At 39.5% G+C, this 21,567-nt stretch overlaps 2 protein-coding genes across 9 annotated transcripts in view; both read right to left on the minus strand.

Moving 5' to 3' along the window:
• Nucleotides 1-3,098: 3,098 nt before the first annotated feature.
• On the minus strand, nucleotides 3,099-14,745 carry ARPP19 (cAMP regulated phosphoprotein 19). Of its 2 annotated transcripts, none has more exons than XM_061347422.1 (3): nucleotides 14,561-14,745; nucleotides 9,589-9,711; nucleotides 3,099-6,395 (listed from the first exon to the last, which is right to left on the minus strand). In XM_061347422.1, the coding sequence occupies exons 1-3, from the start codon at nucleotides 14,603-14,605 to the stop codon at nucleotides 6,225-6,227; spliced, it is 339 nt and encodes a 112-aa protein (XP_061203406.1). In that variant the 5' UTR covers nucleotides 14,606-14,745; the 3' UTR covers nucleotides 3,099-6,224. The 2 variants fall into 2 exon arrangements, with proteins under 2 accessions (XP_061203406.1, XP_061203407.1); XM_061347423.1 differs by lacking the exon at nucleotides 14,561-14,745 and adding an exon at nucleotides 12,123-12,277.
• Nucleotides 14,746-19,285: 4,540 nt separating this feature from the next.
• Nucleotides 19,286-21,567, minus strand: part of ATOSA (atos homolog A) — a 47,877-nt gene continuing 45,595 nt past the window's right edge. For all 7 annotated transcript variants that reach the window (XM_061347427.1, XM_061347428.1, XM_061347426.1 and 4 more), the window contains one exon: nucleotides 19,286-19,889. In XM_061347427.1, the coding sequence (XP_061203411.1) occupies nucleotides 19,736-19,889 (154 nt within the window). In that variant the 3' untranslated portion in view covers nucleotides 19,286-19,735. The remainder of the gene's footprint in view (nucleotides 19,890-21,567) is intronic.

Here is a 21,567-nt window from a genome sequence, read left to right on the forward strand (position 1 = left end):
TACCCTTTTTTCACTGTATCTATTCTAGATTCAAAGTCTCGCTTCAGGAGTTTGCTTGGGCTGTGGATTACTGTATCAGCCATTCACAGCTGGAGCTCAGGAGCCAAATGTAATTATATGCCCCAGCAAAAAATAGATATCTGAGTCCAAAATATGCTATGATTTGACACAATTTGCATAAACCAGGATTTCTAATCTGCCATTAAGGACAGGAATTGGGGGCACTGAAAGTTGCCAAGAAACAACCTGTTTGTAATGCGTTTAGACTGACTACCTAATTATTACTTTAAGATGCATATTCTGCATCAAACAGCTGCTGGCAAGATTCATCCTGTGTCTTGCACAGCATCTTTTCAAAAAGAGCATTTATGACATTTGATTTCAGAGCATATATCCCAGGGTATTCCAGCTGTCAACGTACAGCTCATGTAGCTGACACAGTTCACATGAAGAATTTATACTGAATTTGAAGCCAATCAAAAAAAAAACCAACCCCAAACTGAAAGAGGAAGAAAACAATTCTATGAATTGAGTTTATGTAATCTTTTTCAGAAGTGACTACAAAGCATCGATCTTTTCCATCTATGTTCTATTATTACATCCATAATCTGTTCAACTGGGGCAGAAAAATTCTCCAAAGTAGGACTTCCTACTCTGCTGTTACACTGTACCACAAGTGAGCAGTGGATTCTCTGTTGGCCAAACAAGAAAGGAAATTCACTGCAGGCACAGAAACAACACGTAGTGGTAATATGAAGAACACGAGATAATTTATATGGCACGGTGGATGGGCCTATCCACTCCTTCAGAAAAGCATTTGTATATTCACCATGGACTATCGGTGTAACTAATCACTGGAAAGACAGACAAAGCTAACTGAGAAATTCATAGTCTAAAATCCTCCACTTACCCTCCTATTCTCACACTACAAGGATTAGACCTGTAACTTTTAGCTGCAGAAAACAAACTGGGCTGGTTTCAGCTGGCACTGACTGAACAGTTATCAGTTAGGAACTCTGAAATGTCATGCAAGAGATATATAAGAAGGGATTAAATCCTGTTCCATGCACATATTCTCCCAACAATATTTGCGATTTACTTACAGTTTTTTTCTCGCCTTACAGAAAGACAAAACCTACATAATGAAATTTCCACACAAAAAACTTGCCTCAATCTATCTGTGCCTACACTAGGAAGATTTCAGTTGTCTCTAGAACATCACATACGTATTTTCCGTCCAATGCATCAGCCAAATTTTTCTCAACAGTAAAAAAAACACCTGCAAACAGACCTGAAGGTCAGTAGAATCCAGTTCCCATTCTTGCATTTAAGCATCCTTGTAATTACAGCCATATAATTCAATGCCATGCATTTAATCAAAATCCTGTTACTCAAGGAAGACAAAGAGTTGTTTTTTGACTCAAACCCAGTAAGGAAACAACCCTACCATGCTAACGCAGAAGTACCAGCAGAGGTTGAATCTAGTATCTGTGGAGATGTCAATGACAGTTACTTGATTATTCCATAATACTGTCAAGGGAAGTTACATCATCCAACCATAGTCCTCTTTAACAGGAGCTACACCACTATTCTGCAGTAAGGTAAAAAAATGTTAAACCCAACTGAAATCTGTTATTAAATTTAGACAAAGTCAGAAACAAGAAGTACTTCATCTTCCCATTTTAAACCAAAGTCAAATAAACATCCATCTGAATGGAAGGTGTCCCTGCCCATAGGAGGAAGGTTGGTATCAGATATCTTTAAGGTCCCTTCCACCCAAACCATTCTGTGATCCTGTGAAATCAGTGGAGGCTTTGTTAGTATTTTCCAAAGCAGTAAGTGAACAGACTTCAGTGCCTCCTATAAATACAGACGGTATTTACTACGAACATGGATCAAGCAGCATCCTCACTGTAACAAAGATGTACTGCCTGAGAATGACACTGACAATTCCATCACCTGTCCCTAAACTACTACTTTTTCAAGTACATCAGTTGAGCTCAAGGGTATGCCTGCCTCTCTGCTTGTACTCCAGAAACATTTTCAAGATAGTATTTAGTGGGAAGGAATTATTTGAATATGCATGTAAATTTTCAGATTTCAAGTTACTCTGGATCTAGAAATGCCAGAAATTGGGAAGCCAAATCTGTGAATCTAGAAAGAGGGTGGCTCACTTGTACTGCAGCAGGAATAAATAATCAAACCACCCAACACCACTTTAAATTAACAGAAACATTTATCCCACTTGCATGCTCCTCCAATCTAGCCTTCAGAAAGCTCTCCAGTCATCAAACGAACAAGCTACTGCAATCTGGCCTCCTTCCTGAAGAGCATGGTCATGTTCTGTGAGCACAGCCATTAAATGTGAAGCTTCTCTGGGCACAGGTTTGTGCAACTACATGTGCTTCAGCTCTAATTAGAAAGAGATTTGGCCATTAAGCCTATATTTAAAAAGTTTCTCTTTGCCTGAAGATTGATTCCACTCCCCATGCAGAGATTGAGGTAAGTTACTTTGGGTTACTGATGCCAGTGTTCACGCAGCCTTTGCACTGCCCCAGCACAGTATCTGAACAACGGTACTTCAGACATTTTTCTCCTTAGTTAGAGATGCAGAGTACGGAAGGTTACTACGACCTTGGCAACTCAGCTAATTGTGTAAATATACCACACGGATCTTCAAGATGCACAAAGATCAGCACCTGAGTCAATCTGAGCATAAAATTAGTTGGACTTTTTGCAGCATCTTGATTTCTTGAAAACATTGCCACATTCAGGCCAATAGTCTTTAGCAATGCAAGCTTCTATATGCCAAGCTAATTGCCAGATATCACCTTCACTCAGTGCAAGGGACCAAAACAATCATCTGTTACAGAGTTTTCAAACAATAAGCTTTTAATTGCCTTATTAGAAAAATAAGCACTGAAATATATATAAATGTGATTACATTAAAGTAATTCTGTAGTCTAACATACTAGAAACCAGAGCCTAGTTGTATTTTTAGTGATACAGAATACCAAGATTTAGGTTTCAGAAATTTTCCATAGAGAATACCGAAGTATCCCATAACTTTTAGGAAACCACAGTAAAGACAAGACATGTTGCAATAAAAACTAAGTAGATCAATTTATTCTGTATACTATACAACGTGTAAGTTTGTAAGGAACAATTGACAATTTTATCACCTTAACATCTCGACTGGGTGTAAGTATGCCCAACAAAATGTACTCCTGTGGCCTTTACACAAACACTGTCCTACTACATCAAGAACAATGAGAGGGAAGCCTTTGGTGTTACAGATTTGGGATGTATCTGTGAAGTTGTAATTAATCCACTTAACTATCTCAAATAAAACGTTGGTGCTATCTGCTATTATAAGCCTACATGAGTACTACTCTAATAACTAAACACTTCTATCTTTAAAGGCAAGATATGAAAGGGACTGCCAGTCTACAGTGTGGACAGGTTTTCTTTGAAAAAGGCAATTATCAAATGGTAAAACTCATATAATACATTATGTACATAAGTTTGGATAGCTGAGTTATCTTGCTGGAGTAAGCTGCAAGTAAGCATCGATTTGCAGTCATGTTTGATTTACTGTTAAGTGATTATAGGACTTAAGTTTTATACAGTGTATAGAACCAAAATAGCTGTGCCTGCTGCTGAGGTCTGTCAGATGTGAAGGCTCATAATCAGTCATTGACCTAGTTAGTATTACAGTACTTCAAATATACACATGGATAATATATTCAGAGCTGAATCTGTAGTATTATTAAGAACTGCAAGTCACTGAGTGAACATCAGAAGAGCTTGTGCTGTCCAACCAGCAGGACCAGCTAAGTTGTAACTAAGTGAGTGGAATGTTTAAATTTCCATGGTTATTTTTTTGTTTTGAAACCTTGCCAAACATCAAGAAAGCTCACCTTCTGTGAGCTACATAGTAGTGGCACCAGACAACACACAGCAAGTCACCTTAAGTTATTCATAATTTGTTTCAGGCCCAGTCCTATCATTAAGTTCCAATTTCATTTATACATACAAAAATAAAGAGGGATTTTCACATTAGGACAAACATCTATAAAAAGCAGTTTGCTTCAATATATCCAGCTTCCCTGCTATTGTCCCAGCCTACTTTCTTACTTAAAGAAATCAAGCAGGTTCATTTCTCCAACCTGTTCTGCAAAAGTCACTTTTTTTTTATAATAATAGTGGAGGATAAGGAATTGGGACAGATTTGACACAGCCCATTTATTTACTAGAAAGGTGCTATATAGACTTGAAGAGAACCAGGTTAGCAATTTCAAAATTATCTGGAATGACTTCTGTGAACCAAAGACATTATATAGACACCAATAATGCTTTGCCCATGTTCTGATCAAAATAGGACCAAATTAAAATTATTTTCTCTTGATCATTTTCTTATGTTTGTCTTTAGAAGAGAGCATTACACAAGATATGTGCCAGCATTCTTTTTCAGCTGGCAGTCCTTTATCCTCTAAGACCTTTCTGAATATGTCAATAAAAGCACATCCTTCTGAAAACATGAATCTTTAAGAGTGTTTTGTAATACCCACATTAGTGCTCTGTTTACAACAGGCTGTTTCAGAACTGTTGCTTTCAAGAAAAAGGTATTCAGTAAACTGATCTTCTTAAAAGTTTCTAAACTCCCAAAGATCAAGGCTGTGGTTACCTATATGAAAATCAATTACATTATGGATAATACTGTGCTTTTAGTATTCTGATTTCATTGAATAAACATACTTTTAAATGCATCAAGTTACCTGCCTTATATGAACTATGTATTTTGGCTATCTAGTACTTATGACCTGCATCATGAAGATGAACTGAAGTTCATTCCTATGCTCTGACATGAAAAAGTTACCTATTTCTCAATAGGTCACTGTATAAATACCACTTCCAGTTCTTTGTTTCTTCAAAGCCAATGAGGGGCTGCTGTATAACAGAGAGAAAAGGAGGTATTTTACTATCACTTCAGGAGGCCAAGAAAACAAAAATTATAACCCTCTCCTTCTAGAAGTCTAAAATAGCCCAAAGACAATTGCATATCAAACCTCAGCAAGCCTAATTTGGTGTTTGCCACGCAGAAAACTCGCTGCAACAGTACATTTATCCATCTTCCATGTCATCAGATAGAGCACTTCAGCTTTAAAAGCTTGAAGAGTTGTTGAACTGAAAGGGCATTTGTCTCCAAATATAGGTACAAACTCCAGATTTAGATTTGGATGCTGAACACTGTTGCAAAATCAAACTATACAACTGCAGAAGCATAAGGCTGAGTCAAGTGTAAATGTGTTTCCCAAATTTCAGGTACATAATTTGAACTTTCAGTAGCAAGATTCTGGGCTCTTAGATTCAGGACAAGACTTTGAAAGATACAGAATCACTTGTGCTTTGATTGGCACATTATCTGTTTTTTAAAATGTAAAACTAATAGACGTTTGCAAAAGGTTGTGCAAAACTATTGTTATTTACAAAAATGGCACAAAAGTGAATTCAACAGTCTATGCACATGCACACTTCATTCACATCTTCAACAAAAGTGTGTCCTAAGCTACAGAACTGAAAAGAATACCAGCTTCAACAGGCAGTTGTCAATAAGCACTAGATTCACAAGAGTTACACCAAATGGGCAAATATTGCCCAAGTAAAAACTCTATTGTTAAAGCTGAAACAGGTTTAAGGCCGTTCAAGTTCAAAAGCAGAAACAAAATTCAATCAGAGCCCTGATCTTTGTTTTAATACATGCTTTACCATCTAGCAACTTGTGGTCTAAACCTCTATTTTAGACAACAAACTCAAACACGGAAGAAAAACCCAACACAACTGGAGGTTATATTAAATACAAATATGCTGTAATTAAGATGAAATAACAAAAGCAGAAACATTAGAAGTAAAACTTGCGATGTCACTTGCTGGAACCAGTCCTACACTAGGAAATGGGCAAATATGTACATTTTCAAGTAGATTACATTGCTCTAACCAAACTTGTCCTTTTTATTCAGTGCATTGTTCTCAACTAGTTCAAATACTAAACGTTTTACTCTTAACAGTACTCCCTTACAATAGCAGCACATGCTATCGCTACCTGCAAAGCTGTCAGTCTCATGACTTAGTGTAAGAAAGAAAAAGGGGGCTGTGAGGGTGAGAAATAACTATTCAGGAGAAATAACAGGAATGAGAATAATCATGCAGTTCAGCTGTTCTCGTCAGCCAGCCAGCTTGCTAGCAACAAGAGATGGTTTCCGCTGTGGAAGATCCTGTGGAGTAGGAATATGGTCACCAGTGACTTCTGTCTTGTCAGGGGCTGCAGTAGGCAGTTGCTTATTCTTCATCTTTGCTTTAGCCATGTTGTAATCACCAGAATCAAAGTATTTTTGCTGGAAGACAAAACACATATGCTTAAAAGCCTGAAATCTTACTGAATTCATACACTGAAAGTAGATTCTCTAAATTTTAAACACAGTTATAAAATCCTGATTTGGCACAGTTAGCTTTACGTTGATTAAAAATAAAATCTTATAAGGACTATTAGGCACACATATCTGAACTCTTAACATTAGTAATGGTAAATGTAGTTATGGTTCTACATATACCATTAAACTCACACATTACTTTTGCACCTGTTTTTCCAGGAGTGAAACTTTGCATTTGTGAATTCTGTTGCAGCGAACAAGTTCTGCTACACAGAATAACCAAACAATGCATGAACTGCAGGTGGAGAAAAAAAGCTTCATTGTACCAGAAGATCAATGCAGCATGAAACTTCATGCTAACAAGGAACCCTCTTATCTGCATACATTAAAAATGTGAAACTACCATCCCTAAAGTTCCCAAACCAATTATTAGCAAAATCAAATTTACTGTGCAGTCCTTCAAAAAACCACTATGTGAAGGAAATTCTTATCCCACACTCCAGGTTTCTTTTGAATACAAAAGTAAGTACATTAAGTTTGAAATTCTAAAGCTGTGTTCCTTACTATTTCAGCATATTTTTGTTAGCACTACCTTTAACAATGTTTTCTGTTAGATTCTAAAAATACCAAGTTACCTATGGATGCTAAAGCCAAATGACTGTTATGACTCATCTGCATCATGGTAAGAGGAGGCACGGAATTTCATCCAAGGTCTGAATCAAGTCTTCAACTGCTTATTAACACATTTTGCAGGAAAAGTTTATTTTGTTTACATCTTACTATGACATTTACTGTTAAGGTACTTGCAACCCATGATTCTGAACATATCGTCTTATAAAGCCAAAAAAATTAGATTCAGGACAGAGATTTACACTAGCAACTGCTGCTTACAATCACAAACTCTGGAGAGAACCCTCCCTAGTTAGCTTTATATAGGCTTATTCATAGGTCAGTTGAGCAGCCATCACTACCTGCTACATTTAAATGCTTCCAGGCTGCTTATTACTACTATACTCTTAAGTTTGCATTAGAACTAACCAGCTGCAAAACATTCAACAGTTGTTAGAGAGACATAGCTTGAACTCCTAACTTAACAGGCCTTTACCTAAGGGAGGCAGGTATGGGTGTTTATGCAAGGCCTCCTGAAGAAGGCTTTCAATGTTCCCTGCCACAACCTTAAGTTACCAAATCTGGTCTTCCCATACAGTCAGTAGTACATATGAACAACACACTTTTATTCATAAACCTTCACAATTCAGTCCTTTTGATGGTGTAATCTCTATTTATACCATAATGTTCTAACACTGCAATCTGCAGACCAGACACCAAGTTATACCATAACCTAATCTGGAAAGAGGCTTTCCTATTTTGCCCTTCAAGACTACAGCAACCAAAAGAAACTTTTAAATGACAACTAGGTAATAACAGAACTGCTCCATCTTTAGATGCGTTACTGCTGTTAATGGATATCTATTTCTGTCCATGCAGGAGCTCCGAACAGAATCCTTCTACAGGAACTTGGTATCATATAGTTCTCATCTACTATTATTCTGGAGAAAGTGTAATAATAATGGCATGTGTGCCCAATGCAGAACTTCTCTGGAGAGCAATTATCAATGGGTGATAATCAAAGAAAATCTGGGCTATGGATACGTACATACATTTAGAAGAATATCTGAGAAAACCCACCATCTTTCATGTGTTAGAATATCAGTCCATTACCTCCTTCAACTTACTGCTGTTATTTTCCTCTGATTTACTCTAGCTTTTCATAGATGGCCTGTATTTTATTATCCCTTTTGAACTGACAATGTCTGTCCCAGTCTTCATGTCAGAAACATGATCTGAAATATACTCACTATCCTCACTCTATTGTAAACTTCAGCAATTCAAGCAGTCCAAGGTACACCCGGCTCTATAGCAAGTAAAAATGCTTCCTCATTTACTTGATCAAGACGAGGATATTGTACAGATTGTCACTGTTGGCGAGTTTTCCTCATGGTTACACTAAGTGCAAGCAACCATAATTCCTTTATCAGTCCTTAGGGAGTGGATGCTGTTTTCCTGTATTACCACTGCAATATACACTAACTTTCTCCGTTCTAAGTGTGCACTGAACCCACTGAAGTCTAATTTAGGCTGACTTTGACCATGTTAACAGCCTAACTCACAAAAGGAGTCACCTAATCTACCTGCCCATGCCCAGCAGCTATTAACTATGCTGCATATGCTTCAACTTATGAGAGAAAGCTTCTTCAGAAAACATTTAACAATTCCCACAAGATGTTACCAGGTAATACAGAATTAGATCAGCACCAAACTCCAACAGCTGGTTTGCGAAGGATTTATACTTGGAGTCGTTGCATGCACTCAAACAGCCTAGACAATAGTGAAAAAAAAAAGGAGGAAAAAAGAAGAAAAAAGAAAACAGCATGACAGCAATAAAAGCACCATCAGAAGTGATATTCTAGGATTATTCCAAGAACAGGGTTCTAGTGTGCCTGGAAGGCATTACATAACACCTTTATGAATAATTAAACTAAAAATAAAACCAGCCAAACAACCAGCTGAATAACTAAGAAAATAAGAGACACTGGTTAAGTGTGGAACAATACTGAAATATGAACTCACTCTTCATTCTTCTACCGCTATTTTTTTCCTTAGGGTATATATTCAGAATCATACCACCATTCTCAAGCCGCTGATGTCAGATGGTGCCTGGTATAACTCAGCAGACACTAAGCTTTCATGTGCTAAAACATGGATAACAAGAGCTGTCATTTCTGGGAATTAAGAATGGGCAGGATCAGTACAAAACAGGGGTGAGGTTCTGACCTTTAGTGTTTATTATGAAGTCTTTTATGATGTCTATCATAGCAGCACTCAGCCAGCTTTTAAGTTCCAATTTTTTCCTATAAAATGTAGTTGAGCCACAGCTGCCGTAGTTGAGCTATCCTGCCAATTTGGCGTTTATTTTGTGGAAACAAATTTGTCTTCCTTGTGCTTTCACAGACAAAGTTTATATTTCTCAGCACTCTTTTATTCACAAAGACCTGTGGAGCAGGGGGAAAAAGAAACAAAAACCCAAACACCAAACACAGAGATACAGGGATTTTGGAATTTCTTGTCCATACCCTGTGAACAATGAATAACTTACTCCTTTTTGAAGCCTCTTCCTCAAGAAGTCTGAGCCTCCTGGCTTCTGGCCCAGATGAGGATATCTTGCTTTCAATTTTGCTTCTTCAACTTTCTCTGGGCTGATCACCTTATCCTCCATTTCCTGAAAGACAATTAGCAATGCTGTAAATGAAATACACAATAATGAACTATTTAGCAGAATCCCTTCACAGGTAATTCACCAGCAGCCAGCTGCTGCTACCAAGTGAACATAATTATTTGGTTAGACCTTTACATACATTCTCTCCCGAATACTGACAGCAACTGTAGGAGTTGAGCCTCCCACCTTAAGATAACCCTTCCTAGAGACGTGTTTAATCAAAGCATTCCTCTTCCACATAAAAACAGTCTGTACCAAAATTAAATTACTCGATTTTGAAGGGAAAAAAAAAGAAAAAAGGAAAAAAATGCCTCTAAACAAGTTTATTTTTTCTTTGTCAACACAAGGGTTCCACTAAGAACAAACAAATGCTGAGAGCTGGGGAAGAGCCACAGAAATGTTTTCAGCTGCCCATTTGATCATAAAGTTGCACAGACAGACTAGCACATGCATTGCCACAATCTAGCTTGCATAACTGCTCTAACTGTAATGTGTTGATATTCACTGTGAAACAGTGTTAAAACAGCTCAGTTTCAAAAACACGCCTGCTATCATGTTAGTAGCAACAATACTGTATTTATGTAAGTCTATTAATTATCCTAAAATTATGAGGATGAAGACATCTGGATAGGGCATTTAGGTAAAATAAAATGCCTATGAGTATACTGTAAAATGTGAATGCTGAAAGTACTCATTTGGCAAAAACTGCAATTTGTTCATCCAGTCTTTCAACACTGACCTCTAATCCAGTCCATGTAGCAACTTGATGTATGAAGTATAATTTCATCTATTAGATAATTTGTAAAGTATTTTCCATTCAAAATTCTTGTTTTGCTACTTTCCAGTATTTGGCTAAGGCTTTTGTTTTCTTTTGCATGCAAATCATCACTACTTGAAAAATATTGATTTCCACTGACTGCTGTAGCGCTGAGTTGTTATCATCATCCAAAGTCACAGAATAACTTTTAGGCAGGAAATAAGAATTATCTTTGAAATTAGGAGGGCCTTTCGTTCATCTGTAACTAAGGTTTCATATGCATTTAAAGCTCCCTAGGCATCCCCTTCACAGTCTTTCCATCTATGTCACCATCCTTTGAATCATTCAGCATGATTGTGTGTAATCCACATGAATGGGTTACAGAAAATAATTCAACAGAAAAATAACCACCTTGCCCCCCGCTGGGCTGTGTTTCATTTGGATCAGTTTTCACAGTCTGTTTAACCAAGCAGTAGCACAAACAGGTATGTTAGCAGAGAAGCAGGGGGGGCACAGGAACACAAGCAGCTGGGAGCTATTTAAGCCAGAGCTGCCAAAGAACTAGAGCCACCACACTAACCTACCCCCAGTACTTTCCTTTATGAAAACTCAACAGTCTATATAATATTCAACATATTTCTGGTAAGAAGCCTCAAAAGCAAAGGTTATAACAACAGATTTAGAATGTAACATTGACTAGCTGCTCCATTAGACCAAGACATATGAAAGAGAGCTTTGCACAATACAGCAGGAATCTGAATTAACAGTTCTAGCAAGGAAATTGTCATAACAGTTAAAGAAAACCTTTATGAAGATAGGAACCAATGCTTTTTATTAAATGAAAACACAGCTAGGCAATACAATGCAAAACACAAAAATACATATAAAGGGTAAAGTCTCCCTTACACTACTGAACAGAGAGCTATTTCACACTATACAATCATACGAGCCAAGCCCACTGTCTTCACATGTTATAAAGACCATTCTTCAGCTGCTGTCCTTCCTATTGTGCTTTATTATCATGCCAACACTGACAGGATTTTCTCAAAAGCAATTCTTTCAGCTAAATACTTTCAACATCTAATGCTGAATCACTGGGTACTCACTGCTAAGCCAACAGACAAAGCATTTCAGGGGGCATGTTTTGCCAATACTAACCAAGAGGAGATTTATTTTTTTTAAGAACAGCCGGCCAACAATAAATAGCTTACATAAATATGTATTCATGGTGCATCAAAGGAGACATTTATGCAAACTCACAGGGCTCACAAATCATCACACAGCAGGCAATCAAAATACAAAATGCCATGTTATGCATCAATGCAGCTGAAAAGGATACAGACTATGGTCACTTACCCTTGATGACCAAGAACAACTAAGACTCAAAAAAACTATTCAAGAATGGAAGAATTTCAACACAAAGACTTGGGGTGTCAAACAAAACCAGGCCATGGCAGGTTCAAAAAATAGTTAAGACAACAGTTCTTCATATAAAATACAGTTAAGCTGCAGAATCCATGCCAAAGGATACAGGGGGTGCCAAGAAATTAAAAGAATTCAGAAAGCAAATAGATTTGTTCATTTGCAGCTCAGAAGAATTTTAAACCAGTTTGCCGAGACAGTTTTCTGGAGAAGATCACTGCATGCATGTCCTGACCTTATATCGTTCTGTGGACTAGACTGTCTTCAGCACTCCTGGAGATGTGTTGCTGAGCCGCAACAGCTTTAACTCAAGCCAGCAAGGCTTGATCTTACATTTATAACAACCTCTGTTGAGTTACAGAAGCAACAAAAAGTGACTAACACATGACTGGGGGGGAGGATGTCAAGATATACCACGCTCCTCTTCCTAGCAACAACCACACAAAAGCTATAATTTTAGATCTCTACAGGAATTTGACACAGCTAATGAAGTCTGCTTACTTCATTAAAGGGATCTACCAGGAAGGCAGCAGTTACCTAACTCATTTAAATATAGCTTTTGCTTTTAAACTTTACAGAGGTAACAGCAGCATACAGTTCCGTATCTGTTGGACAACTGAACTGCACAGCTAAAGAAAGAGCCATCAGGCTTTTAGAATTCTAGTATTAAACGCTCATCCTCTTTAGCAAAAATTATTAAACAAAACACAATGCAGAAAATAGGAAAACAACAGGGACAAGAGCACAACTCTACAGCCAACTTATGTGGCAAAGTCAGTCTAGAAACAAAATGCACCACTACCAACAGCTTCCTGAAAAAATACGGCTTTTAAGGCAAAAAACATCAGTCACCCAAGCATATGCTCTCCAATGTCTAAAGTTTCTTTGTTGTTGGACTTCCCCCTGCCACTATCCTGATTTTTCACACTGAGAACAGGAAACGCTTGTCTTTGGCAAGTTTTCAATGCGTATCACTCTCTTGTTTAACACCTTTCTCACTTAACACAGGCAAACGCGTCAGAAAACATAGTAGGACAGTCTAGAAGAGGTCTGGTCACGAAAATGCTGTCCCAAAGTTCATTTAGGGGCTTCATCTTTTTTAAGCATATATCTAAGTACTGCAAAATGCATTATTTATATTTCAGAGCTAAGCATTAACTGAGTCAGTGTTGAATTTTGCCTATGCAGACGAACAGTTTTAGTGGAGGTTAATACTGGATAGCACTGATATCACAGGATCCTAACAGGACATAAACTCACAGCAATCCAAATTCTTCTCATTGATGTTATTAATTTGTCTTGAACACCTCATCAGATTAAAACTAAATTAGCATACTGGTATGGGACTCCTGCCTGTCAGATAAAGGGTAATTTTTCAAGCCCATGCACAAGCACTCCTTTTCAAGACTTTAGTCTGAAACTTAGCAAAATCAGCGCCAGTCACCTGACTTCAGCAGAACACACTAGAAGGCATCACAATAAACTTGCTGCCACATGTTTTACTCTGCTCTTATTACAGAGCTATTCTAGGAGCGCTGCATAGGCCAGAGACTTATTTTTACAGGCTTTGAACAGGAACAGTATCCCTCCAGCAGTCCACCTAACATGAACGTTATGTCAAGCTGCAGAGCACGCGTTTAAGAGCAGATTACAGACCTGCCACAGAAGTTGGTTCTGATTACTGCACCTACTGAGATAGTATCCTTCCATATTAACCCTCAAAGCTCTACTTGTACATCTAACTCATATTACAAACTGTGAATTATTAAACAAATAATTGATAGCTAAACCAGAACCAGCTTTTTCTTTAAGCGTCCCCCAAAGCAGTGCTTGTTTCGTAACTTCTCCCCGTCAGAAATAGCTGTGGAGATCACAACTGAGTCCACATAGCAATGACGATACTAAAAACCAGACGACTTCCTAACGTCACAGCCCGCAGATGGGAGCTGCTAACAGTACAGTCACCTGTGAGGCCAAATCCCACTTAAACTGTAAAATTATTAGCTACAGAGATGACGTAAGAGCTTCATCACAAGACAACCCAGCCAGTTGTTCGCTCTAAAAGCCCACATTAGAACAGGTCACAGCCATTGTGCTTTGGGTATCCGTCCTCTGAAACAGCCTACATCAAAACCCGCAATGTTTCTAAAAGGGAAACCAGCGTTTGGCCACTGGATTATGGCCGTCTCCCGCCGCGGCTCTGAGCCGAGGCTCCGTCAACGGTCCGCGCTGGCAGGCAGGGCCCGGCGCTCTGCGAGCGGGGAAGCGCCATGAGCCCGCCCAGGCCAGCGCACGCCTGCGATCCACCAGAGAACAGAAATCCCCAAGCGCAGAAGCCAACATGGTGGTGCCGCTCCTCCGCCTCCAGCCCCGGCCCGCGGCGCGCCGCTCCCGCCACAGGCCTCGGGCTCCATCCCACCAGAACCGGCGGCTGCAGAGAGCCGCCCGCTCCCCCTGCACGGCGCTGCTCTGAAGGGCGCCGGCCACTGCCAGCACCGGGGACGCTGCCTGAAAGGCCGCGGTGGCCCGCAAGGCTCCCCTGGCCTAAGGGAGCCGGGTGCGAGGGAAGCCCGGCCATGGCGGCCCCGTTCCCGCGCGGATGGAGGGGGGAGAAGCCCCGAGGGGCACCTCCTGCCTCTCGGCGATGCTGCGCGGGGGGTGCCGGACACCCACCTTCTGCTCCTCGGCCGAGGCGGGCTCGGGGCTCTCGGCAGACATGGCGCCGCGGCAGCAGGACGGGCGGGAGAGAGAGGCGCGACCGCCGCTCCTCCGCGCAGCGCAGCGCTACCACCGCCCCCCGCACAAGATGGCGGCCGCCCGCAGGACGGAGCGCCGCCGGGACCACACTTTCTCCGCGCGCGCTCGGGAGCCGCTTCCGTCTCCGCCCCCTGACGTCACGTCCGGTGCCGGGTGCAGGGGGATGCTCATGGCCCCACACCGGGTATAGGCAAGACAAGGCCTTGCTGGTTGGTTAACGAGCTCGCGGGCCCTCGGCGGCTTGACCTGAGGAGCTTGAACTGCCGGACACCAGCTGACAGGACAGGAGGTCTCAGATCGTCGAAACTTGTTAACAGCACGGTTTCAAGTATATAAAGTATTTTATTCGCTCTCCATCTGCTTCTCACGGGCTGATTCCTGGCAGAACAATAACCTCCCTGGGACTCTCAGAGCATAGAGGAGGGTTTTAATTAGCTCACTGTCAATAAATGCTTAGGGATCCCGAAATACGGGAATTGAACCACAAGGTGTAGATTTTACTCAATACTCAGTTAAGTGAATGCACACTTAATGTTACTTACATAGAACGTCATTTCCTGGCACTTTTGCTGCTGCCCTGTGATTCTGACCTCCAGCCCTCCCACCGCAGCTCTCCCTGGGAGCCAGCACACGCTCTCGATCCCCACTGCAGACCCTGCCCACACCTATTCTGAACCGGCTCCAGCACAGCCAGGAGGAATGGGCATAGGCAGGCTTTGTGCGGTTGAAATCAAGAGGATAGATTGGGTCTGATCAAAGAAGTCTACAGCTTCTATTTTAAGTCAGTGATTTTGCTATAACTGAATTTTACTAACAGCCCCTTCAAACCAGTAGCTGGAAGAGTCATTTTAAGCAACAGATTTGTCCAGAGATGAGGATTGTGTAGTAGCACAGAACTCAAGGAATACGCATATCCCTTGTTCAGAAAGGGATACAGCAGGGCAGATTGCACAGGAAAATCATAGAACACACTACTATTGTGTTTCCTAATGATGAAAGAAGCAATGATAGCAGTGGGTGTGCCCCATTTCCTTCTAGCAAAACCAGGCAGAAATGGTCTGGAGGTGCAAGGAACAGAGCAGCAGGTAGAAGGAATGATCATGAAAAGGATGAAGACCATAGGTTTTGAAAGGGAACAGAACAAAGCAGTGATAGCAGACAACGATGCAGACTTCAGGAATTTCTTTTAAACCTCTTAGGACATTAATGTGAGGGAAAACAGTTTTGAGGACTCAGTAGTTCCTTAACAAATTTTCTTCTTGAAGGGAACAAATGTAAACTATACTGTGCACAGGAAGGATGGGAATTGAGAACCTCGGGAAAAGCACAAGTTCTTCAATAGCCTCAAATACAAGAAAGCAGCATACAGAAACTAGGTCAATGTTTTAGAGATGTGCATCTAAAGCAGATCATGAAGACAAAGGGGCACAGAATCTAATGAAAATTACTGAACAAACCTTGTAGAAGCCAAAGGGCTTCATGCTTTTTTTGTTCAATCTGGCATAATTGAGCTAGCTAGTGTAATGTAACAGAGTATAACCTCAAGCTGGAATAAGGAAAGATCAGTTTAAGGGATACTCAAATCAGTTACTGGTTTTCTTATCTGGTGAATGTATTCAACTTGGATGAAAAATTAACCTTCAGGGTTTAGAGAACGGACTGAAGCAATCTCCAGTTAACTAGTGGTCATCTATATAGGAATGTGTGGAAAATTAGTGTGTTTCTAGGAGACTGATAGCTTGGCCATATTTCTGGATTTAAATAGGAGTAAGGGAAGGACAGAATACAAGCTATATAATTAAGCTGTCTAATCAATAATTACCAGAGAAATCATCTAAAATAAGCACTCAGAAAAGAAACTGAGGAGCTAGATGTGAATTCACAATTAAGAACACGGGTTTCACGCAATCCTATTTCCCTTAATGAAAGCAAACAGACCATGTGGAGAAGCGGGTGAAGGTGGCTGAAGTTCCAGGTGCCTTCTGGCATTAATAAGGCTTCTGACACTTCTGCATTTCTGAAATTATGGAAACTAAACTAGATGAAACTTTAATACAGTGGCTGTAGGTTCTGTTGGAAATGGCTATCAATTGTTCAGACAGCATTGCTGTGTTTAGTAGGGTTTCACAAAGGGGCTTCCCCAGGGCCAATACTGCTCATCAGTTTCAACAGGAGCAAATTACATTCAGTAAGAGAAGCTACAAGAACACTAGAAAATAATAGCAATTCAGATTCAAACAGAAGATCAGGTCTTGGGTAGTGAGAGAATGAAGTTCAATAGCGTCACATCAGGAAAGCTGCTGTATTGGGAACAAGCAGGTAGGATACTTCTGTTATACTGGATTGCAAGATTAATGTAAGTTGACATCTTTGATACTAAAAAAACAAATATAATAGGATGTATGAAGCGGACTTTAAGCCATAAGACTTATCAACCAGTCCTTCCAGTCTAATTGGCAGAGAGGCCCTGCTTGGGATGGTGTGTCTACTTGAGGCATTTCAAGACAGATTCAGGCCAGGAGAAAGCGAAGAGCTAGAATGGTGAGATATGCAGAATGTAAAAGGCAGTGCTGACTGAAGAGCCTGGGGTTGTCTTAGAAGAACACAGACTGAGAAGGGAGATATAAGAACTAAGTTGTTTTCTTTGTATATAGCGAAAAGGCTAAGCAGCGTTTGACTTTAACTGCAGCAAGGCTTAGTTGGACATTATAAATAGCTTACTTGTGTAGTTTAACACTGGAAGAGATTGAGTGTCCATCTATGGAGGCCCTCATAAACCACTCAAATGTTTATCAAGAATAATTCTATGTGGTTTTGCCTATTGTGGAGTAAAGGGAAGCAGCAAATGCCCTCTCAGAAATCAGCCTGTAGTCTAATTTCTTAACTTATCCATAGAAGGTCATGTGGAAATCAACACATTTTATTCATTCAGCATTTCTCCAGGTGTGTCCCTAATAGGAAGTGTTAACTCAGATCAAGCTATAAATGGAGAATGGCTTTGTTAAATCAAAGTTGTGAATGGATAATCTAAGGTCACTTTCATTCTGAATCCATACAGGAACTAAATGTACTTTAAGTCAATACAAATTTATTTCCTAGGCATGATTTGCAGTGACCACATAGTCAAAATCCACACTTCTTCACTGCTCAAAATGAATTAACATATTACTTTTAATGGAGAAAAGGCTTGAAGAAGTCCTTTAAAGTTATCAAGAGGACACAAACATACATTGTGCATTATCAGTGCAAAATATAAAAAGTTAACAGGTGAACTGCGACTTTTCATTAAAAGCATGTCCTTTTCTCATCCTTTTTTTTTTTGTCAAGTATGCAAGCAGATGTGCGCAATGACACAAAAAGTACTTTGAGGATACATGCTGTTTGCTTATGACTCAATAGTAACTACAAAGAAACTAGGACACATTCTCATTGCACTAGTCTAGTTCTGTATAAAGTATAACTGAAGTTGTGTTTAACTCTTCTGCTACCAAAAGAAGCCTTCTCCCAGTTTCACAGGTAGCACAAATGACTAGAAAAGGCAAACAATCTCTTCACGTACAGTTTTCCCAAGTCTTTATGAAATAAATGCTAACTAACCTTTGAAAACCCAGTGTATCACAGGGGAAAATACTGCTGGGGAACGGATGCAGTAATGCCCTTTTAGAGCAACAGGGATTTGAATATACAAGGTAGTCGATAAGTATCATCTGGAAAGTCTGGTCTCCCTTACTTTCCCTGGCAGACTTCCTGGAGATTTCACGATACACTGACTTCTCTCATCTAAGGGCACTGCTGAATATACAAGGCGCACATTCATTCCTTCTCCAGAGTCTTCATCAGATAAGTGTGTTATACTCCCAAGTATGAAGGTCACCTTTCATATTACCCACTGAAAACCTACAGCCGTGTAAAGAAGAATGTGTAAGTCAAGGTAAGACAGTTGAGATCTTCAGCAAACATTGCAAAGCTTCATTATTAAATATATACCTCAAATATAAACAAATGCTTCTAGCTTTATTTCTCTCAGTTACACAGTTTAACACTTAGCATAAACTGTTTCTCTGGCTGTATTTTGGTTTAGGAATACACATACATACTGGAAAAGATTTATATGCCCAATGTAGCATTTCTAGTAAAACTTCCTGTGGCCACCTAGTGGCCTAAATAGAATTGACCTATTAAAAATATTTAGGATTACGTGAAGATCCTCCTTATCTAAAAATAAAACAAAAAGTACAAGTTCCATAGCTTTTGCATATATTTAAGATATAAATACTAATTTGTTTGCACGGTACATCCTTTAACACAATCTGAGAAATCAAATGGGGGAGGGCAGGAACTGTGTGTGAGAAAAACTAATAACAGAAAGCAAAATTAAAGTGGCCCTTAGGCAAAGGATGAAATAGAAGGAGTAAAATATGAATCAAACCAATGATCTGAATGCATGAGTAAGTAAAGAAACAGTCTGCACTATGGTTGCAAGAGTTATTAAATCTGTATGCGAGGAAATAAAGGAAGAGGGTACCATCAAAGAGAAAAAAAGAAAGCTAAATGCTTGCATAGTGTGAAATGTTATGGAAATTCACCAGTTGTCCCCATTTGCAATAACTTAAATGAATATCACTTAAAACATCACACAGATTAAAGACATCTGTATATATTTCAGATTTCAATATTAATGCCAAAAATACATAGTATGATTTTACATAGGATTTATGCTACATTAGAACACTGAAGACAAACATCACTTGAGTATTAAATGAAACATTAAATATTAAATAACTGAAAAATAAAATAAAAAGTGTAAACACTAAACTAACTTGGGAATTTGCTATTGCAACACATCCAATGAAGTGGTTTTATAACAGTACAAAAAGATTAGATTTAAGTATATTTCCAGTCTACTTGGAATACACAAAGCTCATTCCAGAAACCTTTCAAAAACTGGTCCAGGATCACACAAGAACCTTCTCTCTCTTGAGCGCTATTTTCATTCCTTTACAGACTTAACTTTATACTGCCACCTCTACCGGTCTTCGCTCGTAAGGAGTAATCAACAGTAAAATGAATACTTCAGTTTGCCATTGTTTGCTAGCATCTTGGTGAAAACTGAGGATTTGTTGGAGATTCAGTGTAAGATTTGAGTTCATATGCAGCGCCGCTATCAACTTCCATGGATTTCCGAGAGAATAGGAGCCTTACATCTCTGTGGAGGTAGATCTTTCCAGATTTAGAACTCTGGAACCTGAAAAGATACAAGTATCTGTATTATCTAAACCAAAAGATTAATCTTTAAATATGATTGAATAAAATGTATTCCTTTAAGAGATTAAGGCAAAAAACCCCAACATTTGAACATACACAAAATCAACTTAAAGAACAAAGAATAACCTAACGTTTATGATCTACTTTGTTTCCTTCAGCATTGACAGGTTCTGTTCCTAATCGCCAACGTGGTGCACAGCTCTGAAAGTGGCATGGAATATTTGAAGTTCCCACTGCAATTTTGTGTGTTGAATATTAAAGCTGTCAGCAGTCTAGAAAGGCAAGAAGTGCTCTTCAGTGAGCACTCCTAAAAATGCCCAGAGGGTGGCCTAAGCACACAGAAAAGGGAAAGTTCAGCTATCAACAAAGACATATATATGTATTTATATATATATATATCTCACTGTTAGCTACTATACAGACTTCATTACTGTCTTCATGCAAGAAGTTTAATACTGCTTCATAGCACATGCCAAACTGAAGTCCAACTCAAGAAGCAGTAGGTAGAGGGATCTCTGCAGGCAGACAGGAAAGGTTTTTGCACGGAGCTATTTCAAAGAGATTACAGTTCACTGGCCTAATCACCAAAGTAAACAGCAGCCAATTCCTGCGCCCATTTATCTTTTATGCTGTGACTAAACAGCCTAATTCAGGTCCTCCAAACTTGCCAGGAATGTGCCACTTCCACTTTCCCTGAGATTTAACAAGTATATATACAGAGGAGAGATCTGCATTTCAGAGAACTGTTATTCTGTAGTCTTTATCTGGCAGAGCTCCCTAATTTCCTTCCCTCGACCAGGAAAAGCAGGAGAGCCTAAGGAGCATTTCTTATGGCAGCTGATGTTAACGTCCTTATCACCATGCCAGGGTAAGGGAAAAAAAAACACTATTGCTACTGTAACAGAAATAGAAACAGAAAAGCTACTGCTATTCTAATGAACAAATGATACCATTACAAATGCAGAGAGCAGTGCACACAGTATTATCCCATGTATTACAATTAGCACAGATCTTTAATAAGCATTTACTCATTGACCACTCTGAAGCAAAAGTAGTACCTCTTCAATTAAACCTAGCCATAATCAGGCTGAAATTGTGACAGGCAAGAAAGAGACAGCTACAGAAGATATGTCAAGGTTTCATCGTCTGGGGCAGTCAGGTTGTAGAAATGGATTCTGTGCCCCCATTTCATTCAGGCACGTGATGTAAAACAGCCTGTAGTCATCCCCACGGCCAGACAAAGGAAAATCCTGCTCTCCTAGATACAGCTGTCAATGACACTAAATGTGGTGGGGTCCAGCAGAATGCTCCTACTGGCTCCCACAGAGCTCCCATCCATCACTATTTATTTGCTTGGTGCTGTCAGTGTGAAAGCCCTTTACCTGACAGGCAAAGGAGAGAGGATTCTATCTTAAGACAAGACTCTGGAGGAGAGCACAAGAAGGAAGACTGAAAGAGGTGAGGGACAAACAGAACATATTAATTCAGTTAATTCAGCATGTAGGTCTTAAGCCATTTTAAAATGAAAAGTAAAATACTGAAAGATCTTTTTCAGCAAAACTATGCTTGATTGAAATTAATTCATCCAGAACAGGTAGATCTAATATCAGAGCACCATCATAAAGTAGAGCTCAATTCCCATTTTACACGTGGATCTA

This window comes from Neopsephotus bourkii, unplaced genomic scaffold, assembly GCF_033783945.1.
Source record: "Neopsephotus bourkii isolate Nb327-2 ecotype Australia unplaced genomic scaffold, CSIRO-AGI_Nbou_v1 NB_318, whole genome shotgun sequence".
Taxonomy (NCBI): Eukaryota; Metazoa; Chordata; class Aves; order Psittaciformes; family Psittacidae; genus Neopsephotus; species Neopsephotus bourkii.